Source organism: Rhagoletis pomonella, unplaced genomic scaffold, assembly GCF_013731165.1.
Source record: "Rhagoletis pomonella isolate Grant_MI unplaced genomic scaffold, Rhpom_1.0 Rhpom_scaffold_00003, whole genome shotgun sequence".
In the NCBI taxonomy this organism is placed as follows: Eukaryota; Metazoa; Arthropoda; class Insecta; order Diptera; family Tephritidae; genus Rhagoletis; species Rhagoletis pomonella.
This window is the reverse complement of record NW_023458557.1, coordinates 38,294,304-38,304,878: the sequence shown is the minus strand read 5'-3', so window position 1 is coordinate 38,304,878 and position 10,575 is coordinate 38,294,304. Positions and strand designations below refer to the sequence as shown.

At 33.0% G+C, this 10,575-nt stretch overlaps 1 protein-coding gene across 3 annotated transcripts; it reads left to right on the top strand.

Annotated features, from left to right (window-relative positions):
- The first annotated feature begins 803 nt into the window (after window positions 1–803).
- On the top strand, window positions 804–9,363 carry LOC118735192 (transmembrane protein 184C-like). 3 transcript variants are annotated; one of them, XM_036464837.1, is made up of 6 exons: window positions 804–1,021; window positions 7,175–7,310; window positions 7,376–7,446; window positions 7,499–7,592; window positions 7,722–8,127; window positions 8,266–9,363. In XM_036464837.1, the coding sequence occupies exons 1-6, from the start codon at window positions 819–821 to the stop codon at window positions 8,526–8,528; spliced, it is 1,173 nt and encodes a 390-aa protein (XP_036320730.1). In that variant the 5' UTR covers window positions 804–818; the 3' UTR covers window positions 8,529–9,363. The 3 variants fall into 3 exon arrangements, with proteins under 3 accessions (XP_036320730.1, XP_036320729.1, XP_036320728.1); XM_036464836.1 differs by having other exon boundaries at window positions 8,263–9,363; XM_036464835.1 differs by having other exon boundaries at window positions 7,722–9,363.
- Window positions 9,364–10,575: the final 1,212 nt, after the last annotated feature.

The following is a 10,575-nucleotide window of genomic DNA, read 5'->3' as shown; positions in this document are numbered from 1 at the left end:
CTTTAAATCCGTAATTTACTGGTCTTCACTATGTAAATCAACTTCAAAAAGTTATACTGTTTATAGCTTAGTTAGCCGTAGGACAATCATGACCACCCTATACATAGAAATGTTAAGCCCGTTTCTTTAGCTTTAAAATTACGTTAAGATGAAGTCCCTACGATGAGCAGAACCCGAGATAAAACCATTTGAAGAAGTACATGAATAGTCAGAATCACGAAAAAATCAAAACTTTGACAGATCATATCTCCGAAGAAAAAAAAAATAAAAAAATTTCCTCGAATACGTGTTAGCTTATTTCGCGTATAGAACCCATAAAAAAATTTTGAAGCGAATCGGAGACATAACATAATTTTTTTTACGAAATCCGTCCGACTTAAAAAAGAATGGCTCATATGTATATCGGTAACCGTTATACCAATTTGTACCAAACTCGGTATGGTTATTGTGCTTGCGACATAAAACCAAAACGTTGAAAATTATTGAAATCGGACTAAAATTACGGTCGCTTTTCATATAACGGTAAATTTCAGAAATGCTTGAAACTGCAATATTTCGAAATTTAAAGACGCTAATTTACTCAAAAGTGATACACCCCGGCAACACAAACAGCAAAAAGCAAAAACAGCAAGTTTGACTCAATCTCGTCCCACAAAATCAATGTTATTTTCAACAATGTCTCCCGTTACGTGTATGGTTTAAAAAAGTTCGACCACATATCCTTTTGGAAAAATGAAATTTTGGGGTGCAGCATTACTGAGTATCTTGCCGCTAGGAACTGCATATTTATATATAAATTATTAGAATGGAAATCTCCAATGTATTCATATGAGAAGCTAAATCCAACAAAATCCAGTAGACGCCACAACCTGATAGTCCCTAAATACACATATCTAGCCTCATCGAGATTGTTCTTCATCAACGCTGTGAGACTCTGGAACAATATCCCCGAGTCCGTTAAATCTATACTGAATAGGAGTAACTACAAGGCGATAATACTTAATTACTTCAAGTCTATGTAGTGAGTACGATTGTGATAAATAATTTTCCTTTCTTTCCTCTCTTCTCTTCATTTATCTTCTCTGGTAGTCTTCATATTTTATTTTATTTTAAGAAAAAATGTAAAAAAAAAAAAAAAAAAATTCACATATAAGTGATTCTTCTTTTTAGTTGTAAGCTCACTTAATTTTAGTTTTAGTTCAATTCTATAATATGTTACTTAATTAAGTACATGTACTATTAAAAGATTATTGTCTTACATGTACAAACACTGTTCCCCCATAAATAAATAAATAAATAAATAAAATGTAGAGAATTACAGGAATTAAAATCCCTGCGGTACTCCAGAAAAACAATTTTTTTAAACAAAATTTCAAAAAAGCCTAAATTTTAATGGAATGAATAAGAAATATATGTAAAAATAGGTTATTTTTATTAGTTTAGTAAATAGTACAGGCTTTTATCTTTTAAAATAAAAACCTGCTCATTTTTTGCACTTTCTGGAGTAATGCGTTTTTCGATAATGCATAAAATGTTTTTTTTTATTTTTTGCCAGTGCCTTGAGATCTGTACGATTCGTTCCATGTTCAAAAATGAAGTGTAAGATTAAAAAGCTTGACCTGTGGACAATCGAAGGTTTATTTTTTTTTAAGAGTTGCCACCTGTTAAGAAATTAGATTGTTAAAAAATTAGATTCAAATTTTTTTATAAGTTAAATCAATTATTAAGAGATGGGTATCAGTCGAAATGTATATTAACTACATGCATGCTGTTTAAAAAATCAAATTCCACTTGAACTAAAGGAATTAGGTAATTGAAATAGATAGGAATCACCATAAGGGAGTCAGATGAAAGAGGTTTAAGAAGGCTTTAGCATAAAAATATTACGAATAGGGTTGCCACCTATTTGTAAAGTTGAATTTATTTAAACTAAAATAATAATTACGTCAAACCATAGGATTACGCCATCGTATTTGTTATTTTATTACAAATACATACATTGTCAGTCATTGATTTGTTCTGATTACATTCCTTTTAAATTACTGGACTCTTAAATTAACTCAGGAAGGTTTTTACTCTTCACTTATTTCTTTCTGAATATGTCAAAGTTTTTAATTTTTCTGATACTCATATTGTTATACATATTTCAGTTACCTTATTCCCTTAATTAAAGTGAATTTGATTTTTGAAACATGTGGCAATCCTTCTACGTGTCGTTTAGAAGTAAAGTATTTTCAAAACTAGTTGAATTGATACCCATATTGTAATATCTAATTCATTTGGTTTATTAAATAATTTTAATAAAATTTGTAACAGGTGGCAACGCTTTTCAAAAATAAAAAACTTTTTTGCACATCTACAGGCCAAGCCCTGTCATTTGACACCTCACTTTTGAAAATAGAACGAACTATATGTACATACCTATGTAAAAGCCACAAGAACCCAAATTTTCAACTTCAAACTGCATTTACAGTGAAAGTATGAAAGCTATGCAAAAACAAATTGCATTCGTGAATTTAGCGTCCTCAATTTTACTAAGAGGCGAATTTTCATTTAAATCCGTCCATAATTCTGTTTTTGCCCACATTTTATATTGAAGGGAAGCACTGTGTGCCGGTTCGCTATTCGCGCGACAAACTTTTTAAAAACGAAGTAAATAAATATAAATTGTTACTAATTTTCATTACTTAACTTATTTTATTTTATTCATTTTAGTGCAGTTTTAACAGAAGTTTCTTGCTAAAAAATCCTTTGTAGCACTATTTTATTTTATTCCTTTGATTGTACATCTTAAATAAAAGCTTGTTTTTAAAATTATTCTTTTTACATTATTTTATTTAATTATTATTCTCGTATATACGTATATACATAGTTATCTCGTATATATTTACCCAAGGCGTATTCAACAAGGTAGAAGTGACAATTCAGTCGAGCTCTCTCATAGCTGACTGTAGTGTCAAAAAATGTAAACAAAAAAATTAACCCTTTGTTATGCATTTACCATATTTGATAAAACTCAACGGCCCGTAGCTATAGTCAAAATAGTCGACTCCTAAAGTTAAAAGCAGCTTTTTGACATAACTTTCAATGGGATATCTGTCAAAAAACGCGGCTTTTAACTTTAGAGTCGACTTTATTTTGACTATAACTACGGGCTAATATCTTTGAAATGAAAGTTTTTGTAGATATGAAAATGTTTAAAATCTCATTACAATCAGCTTCATTTTAGGTATTGCCTTTTCGTTTTAATGTAAATGTGGAAATGCATACTTACACAAAATTACACACTTAGTGAAACACACTCATTCATAAACCCATTTTGGCAATTTTCTTGCTTTTACTATGTTTTACCCAATGTTTTTAAGCATTTATTTATTTTATTCAAAAACTTAATTCTAAAGTATATTAGACATTTAAAAAAAAGTTTGATTATTCTAAATTTACATCAGAACTTAACTTCAATAGTTCAGCTATTAAATTTATGCAATTCGAAATTTCCTTTCCATTAAATTTATTAAAAGTTATTTTCAGTTTCTTTATGTCAACAAGGAATTCCGGTTTAGGTTTTGTTAGACCACCATTTGAAATTTGGTCTATCCATGTATATGAGTGAAAAATTTTCTCTTCATATTCGGTATAATAATTCCTGCACCTGGGAACAAACGCGTCCGCTTAGAAATACCCGGCTGCGATGGGCAACAAATAAAGTCACTGGCACTAAAATGGTCTTCGCGCACACGTGAAGACTCTCCTAATGAAGCTTTGATACTTCGGAGTTTTAAAATAACGCACAAGTTTGTTGTCCTGGCTCTTGTCAAACACAACATACCGCCCATAATTCCTTTTCATTTTATTATGTATTTAAAATCAGTTGCACAGCTAACAATTGAAAATTTATATTAAAAAAATTAAAATTTTGAATAGTATAGGGTTAAGAGTTGACATTTTAGTCGCAGTTCAAAAGAGAGAAATGTCGAAATCACTTCTACCTTGTTATGCCTTGATATTTACCTACATATTATACATTCAACAATTTTTATTGAGCTCGAGGCCGTTTTTTACAGAAAATTTATTGTGGAAAAGCAACAATAATTTGAAGAAATGGTAGAAGTGATAGCTATTTCGGAAATCACCACATTTCCTCATCAGACTTCTTTCAGTAAGATTCGAACCGACGATCCCACTGACTCAGCCAGTTGCCTATGCACCGTGCTAAGTACGCCTTGTAAATTATCGTTTGCTTTTTTCCACTATTTTCATTTTTGTTATGCCAACACAATCAAGCGCAGCTATTCCGCTGCAATTCACTTGATCATGTGATTGTTGGTATTGTTGGTTTTTGCTAATAATTCTATTTTTAGAATGTTTAACTTTTAGGTGTGCTCGTCCTTAAGTTATTTGTTTTTTGTTATTTTTTGGCCTTATGACAATTATATTCAACAATTTTTATTGAGCTCGAGGCCGTTTTTTACAGAAAATTTATTGTGGAAAAGCAACAATAATTTGAAAAAATAGTAGAAGTGATAGCTATTTCGGAAATCACCACATTTCCTCATCAGACTTCTTTCAGTAGGATTCGAACCGACGATCCCACTGACTCAGCCAGTTGCCTATGCACCGTGCTAAGTACGCCTTGTAAATTATTATATTATACATATTTATCTCATACATACCTACATATCGATGGTCCTCTGCAATGACGACACAATTCAAATAAATAAAATAAAATAAACTTTTTAAATAACTACCACGCTTTTATAAATGGACTAAAAGTAGAAAATAATATTTCTAAGTCCCATAGAATTTGGTTTGATAACTTTTGATTTTGAAATGTTAGCAAAAGTCATAAACAATTTATGAGATTGAAAACGAAAAACGTGGAGCGTGTTACAGACACTTGCACTTTACTCGTTGTATTTTTAACGTTCTTGTCAAGCTGTATTAAACAAGGTGGTGTTGGGCGACAGCTGAGTTTTTCGCCGTGGAGGCCATTACGTCAAAATGATGTGTTTGTTGTAACTCATACCAATGACAATATGGACATCAGCGTATAATTTGTTAGTTAGTCTGTTCCTTTGAACTTCGGACTAAAACCTGTGGAACTGTCAAACTACAATTTTACGCTCTCAAATGAGAGTAAACGGAGAACAGATGCAGAAGTGCATAGGAACGCGAAAAGCACTATTTCCTGTAAAAACGTCAGACGGTTTGTTTACATGTCATTGGTACTACACTGATTTGGCTGAAATATCTCTAAATAATTATTAAAATCTATACATATTCAAATATTTCGTTGTTTACTTCCATTTTTTAACAAATATAAGGTTCTTTGCTTTCACCCCCTGCAAGAACAGTGACTATCATTTGACAAATCATTTGAGTGGCAGGACTTATAGAGATTTCTGTCACTGGCTACCTACAAGTTTCTATCAAATTCTAAAGGGCAGTGTGAAAAATCTGATGTAAACATTTGTGTACATGTGATCTTCCGTCTTCCTCCAACTTATGGCCTTATTTAATGGGCTCTTTTTAACCAACGCAAAATTTGCAAATGTGTTAGTAAGATAAATGAGAATGTGTTAGTTTCCATCACACAATTCTTGTAGGGCCGCTTTCTGTTTTTGTTTGCACATGTAAATCAGCTGATCGTTTGACACTTTTCATGAACTTACAGAAAAAAACTCCGGACTAAATCCTGTAACTTCTGACTAGGAACAGTTGCTCAGTTACTCTCTCAAATGTGTTCCCACTTACAGGTTTTATGTCAATAGGAACGACTTCCTGTAAGTTCTGACTAAATCCTGTAAACCGGACTGCTATTGGAACAGACTAAGTGTAATTTTTTACTTATATACGGCCAACACCACCTTGTTAAATACGCCTTGGTTCTTGTATTTCAATTTTATATTATTTGTAGAAACGTTTTTACCCTTGATTTTTCCATTCATTGAGGAAAATTTTCTAGAAGATACAACTATAATTTTTTGAAGCGATCCGCATATTTTCTAAATTTAAATAAAAAATCATTTTTGTTTTCAAACATATAGTTTAGAATTTTCTTCCTCAATAGAGCGCATGCAATACAAAGCATTAATTTTAATAGACAATAGTCAAACTACATAAAATAGTAGACCTAAAATTTCTATAGCGCAAGTTGAGATCGATTTTAAGCGATCGTTATTCATATACCCACATATGTACATACATATATTTAGTCTGTTCCTTTGAACTTCGGACTAAAACCTGTGGAACTGTCAAACTACAATTTTACGCTCTCATATGAGAGTAAAAGGAGAACAGATGCAGAAACGTCAGACGGTTTGTTTACATGTCATTGGTACTACACCGATTTGGCTGAAATATCACTAAATAATTATTAAAATTTATACATATTCAAATATTTCGTTGTTTACTTCCATTTTTTAACAAATATAAGCTTCTTTGCTTTCACTGCTTTCTGTTTTTGTTTGCACATGTAAATCAGCTGATCGTTTGACACTTTTCATGAACTTACAGGAAAAAAATCTCCGGACTAAATCCTGTAACTTCTGACTAGGAACAGTTGCTCATTTACTCTCTCAAATGTGTTCCCACTTACAGGTTTTGTGTCAATAGGAACGACTTCCTGTAAGTTCTGACTAAATCCTGTAAACCGGACTGCTATTGGAACAGACTAATTACTTTTCATATCAATTCAAATTTATTACATGCGCCCACGCTTTTCATTTTCCATTTCATAAATTGTTTGTAATGACTTCTGCTAAAATTTCTAAATCAAAAGTTATCAAAACAAATTCTATGGGACTGAGAAATATTATTTTCTACTTTTTAGTCTGTTTATAAAAGCGTGTTATATTAAAAAGTTTTCTATTTTATTTATTTTCTACTTTTTAGTCTTCTTCTAAGTTGATAAAAGCGTTGTAAAAATAAAAACTGTTACTACTGTTAAGTGGTTCTTCTCTCCAATCCTTGTGTAATCCATTTCCAGTCCTTACTAAAGTAAGCAGTTAGACGTGAATTCTAGAAGGATTAAAGACATGAGTGACTTAACAGTAGTAAGGGTTTTTATTTTTTGAATTGTGTCGTTATTGCGCAGGACCATCGATATGTACATATATACAAAGAAACTTAGCGCGAATAATTATATTAAATTGGTGTAAATGTTATTTAATAGTATTTGCGAGCTCTGTGGTGTTTATGGAGAAGGAACCTTCGCGGGGAATGTGGCTTTTCCTTACATCATTGTGATCAATAACATTTCACAGTTTGTTGCTATGTACTGTTTGGTACTCTTCTATAAAGCTAATAAAGTAAAAAAAAATGTAGCTTGAATGAATTTGGAAACAATTCTCACCTTTCACTTTTATAATAACAGGAGGATCTTAAACCAATGAAACCGATACCAAAATTTCTTTGCATCAAGGCAGTGGTGTTCTTTTCATTTTTGTAAGTTTTTTAGTCTATTTTTTTTTAAGATTGATAATATTTTTTATTGCAGCCAAGGCGTAATATTGTTCTTATTAGCTTACTATAATGTTTTGCAACCTTTTTTCTCACTTGGAGACGATACGAATTTGGCGTCAATGCTGCAGGTATTTAAAAATGTTATAGTTGTGAATGCGCAGAAACACTACAATGATAAGGGAAATTAATTTAAATAACTAACCATTAGTCCCATTGTAATGTACATAATTTCCTTAAAAACTACGTGTTTTTTTCAGAATTTCCTGATTTGTATTGAGATGTTCATAGCAGCTGTCGCGCACATCTATAGTTTCCCGCATTATCCATTTCATATTAACTCGCCTCAATATTGGAACAACCCGAATCATAACTGGTGTCGTGCTTTCCTCTCTATGATGGACATCTCCGATATGCAACAAGATGTTACTGAGCATTTGGGAGTAGTAAGCAGCTCGATTAGTCGACATTTTCAAGGCCGCAGTAACTATCAACCTCTACCGCGGGGAACACGTCGTTCCAGTAGTGAGACGGAATACTTAATGAGCAAACGCCAAGATGGTAACAGCAATTCAGAGCGTATGGTAACTGGCATGCCGACAGCGAGTACCACTGTCGGCGATGTCATAGTAGTTAGTGGCAACAGCAGCGCTGTTGGACAATCAGGTAATAGAAAAAAAATTTCGCATTCCGCTAGTAAACCATTGGCTAAAGTCAATCGCTACGGAGCTACAGATAATCTTGTATTGCCTGATGGCGAGATCGCACTAACCACTGATTATACATCTCACATCCACTTAGCAGGCATACGCTCAGGACACCACAACACATCAGCTAAAACTTCGTTTGCCGTTAACACAGCAGCAGCAGCTGGAACGCATTCCAATTTTGGCATAAACATACAAAAACGTGAAGTGCACGCTCGAGAATACTCACCTCATCAACTATACGGTGGCCCTGTACCTGTTGGCAATAGCTTTTTGCAGGCACGCAATGTTGTTCCACATTCCAGCAGTATTCTCGATACGGACGACGATTTCGTTTCGCTAATGGGGGCTGATAGATGACATCGTGATCGAGAAAGTAAATGCCCCAGCCCAAATTACCATCCATCGGCAATCGAATCGACAGCAATATCTGTATCCGCGTCGCTGGATATATGTAGTAGTCTTAAACTATCGACACGTGGTAGCAGCAGCAGCAATTCCTCTGATGGGCTAAGCACATCCTGTTCTGAAGATAATGACACTGATAGCGACGACGACGGTGACAAAGATGATAACAACATTACCCTAAGGGACGTTAACGTTGCTGGCAATCGGCAGGCGGGTGTCTTTGGGGGAGATAACCTTGCTGCTGGTGGATATGTCAGTTTTGCTGGTGACGAGCAGCGTGAACGCAATCAAACGTTACTAGGCAACGCAACGAGACGATCACGACCTACTACCAACGAGCACATCACATAGATTACGCTGCGGCATCGATACTACACTTTTCTTATTATTTGTTTTATTATGCTTTCTTATGCAATTTAGTCAATTATCAATGATACTATTTTCGATTTATATATTATCGACTATTTGATGCTTTCGTTTCTTTACTAATGTTTAGATTATTTGCATAAATTGGCTATTTCGGAGTCATAGTTGACGGCTGTTAAAACCTTTTTACCATTTCCAAACTGAGACTATTTCAAATTAGTAAGGTAAAAAGAAGTGCATCGCGTATTATATAACTTTTAATTGTAAATCCAACATTTAGAAGAAATCTCAGTCATTAGTAGCGAAATTGTGTGGCCTTTCTTATACATAAATATTAAAAAAATAAGAAAGTGTTATTTTCTTACCAAGTAAAAATACTGCGAATAAATTACTTATAAAAAGAAACTGCTTCTAAAGCGAATCTACTCGCAATTTTATATTGAACATAACAATGTTTTTTGAAGTGAAACTTCTTTAGCGGCGGTTGGTTGGCTTGGAGTAACTTGGCAAATTCAACGAAAATTGCACACGGGAATGGTGCAACGGAAATTGTTGGGACGGAAACAGGTGCTTCTTGAGTGTATGCACATGGTATTAATTTAACAAAAACTTGCTAATAAACGGTTGAAGAATATTACTTAGAAAAAGACCAATACAAGAATGAAAGTAAAGGTGAGTACGTACATAGAAAAAGAAAAGGATAAAGACTGAGGTAAAAATAAAAACAAAAACAAAGAAGCGTAAAGATAAACGCAAAAATGAAGATCAAGGTAAATTTAAACACTTTACTTATATACGGGCAAAGGAGAAGGGCAATATATAGATGAAGAAAATGATAAACATAAAAGTAAAGCCAAAAATAAATACATTTAAAGAAAAAGATGAGGATGAGGATACCGATACAAGTAAAGATGAAGATAGAGGAAGGAAGATTAAAATAGGGGTAATTATAGAGAAAAGGGGCATACATCAAGATAACCAACCGTTCAGCTATAGAAAAACTAAAAATGCAGATTGCTGGTACTTTTTACGCTGATTTTAACTATATAAATATTATTTGCCGCAATTAAAAAGTAAAGTAGATATAAAAGGTAAAACAAAAAATTTTGATATTTTAAAATAATAATATTTTCTAAACTCCGCAACCGATTCAAAAGGTAATGATGTCAAAATCAAGACAACTAATTTATCTTCAAGCTGATATATAAAATGTGTATGCTTTTTTTATATTTTTAAGCCAAAAATATTATAAAACAAAAAAATTTCATAATTTTTTCATAAAATAACCTTTTTTTTAGAAAAGGTCCATAATCAATGCTAAAAAAAATTATATTATTTTAAAAGTGCAAGTTTTTACCTTTAATTTGATATACGTATTATATTATGATTTCCTTTTGAGTTTTCAGAATTTAGTGATAATAAAAAATATAAATGCATGTATGTGCAAATGCATATTGTAGTTAATTAAACGCGTTGGCTTTCCATTATGGCCGTTCGTTAAAGTGGCGGTGGGCGAAGGGCAAGTGGGCGTGACACCTCTAACCCACCTTTTTGGAGAGGGAATGAACCGCCATTGACAAAAATGCAACCCCCGACCATCTAGGTCCCCTATGGTTACCTAGGGACCCCTCAG

Excerpts from the sequence above, each read along its gene's own strand:
- LOC118735192 (XM_036464835.1), top strand. The coding sequence starts at position 819 with ATGTATTCATATGAGAAGCTAAATCCAACAAAATCCAGTAGACGCCAC. Across the intron at positions 7,311-7,375 it reads TCTTCTATAAAGCTAATAAA|GAGGATCTTAAACCAATGAA; the intron begins GTAAAAAAAAAT and ends TTATAATAACAG. Across the intron at positions 7,447-7,498 it reads GTGGTGTTCTTTTCATTTTT|CCAAGGCGTAATATTGTTCT; the intron begins GTAAGTTTTTTA and ends TTTTTATTGCAG.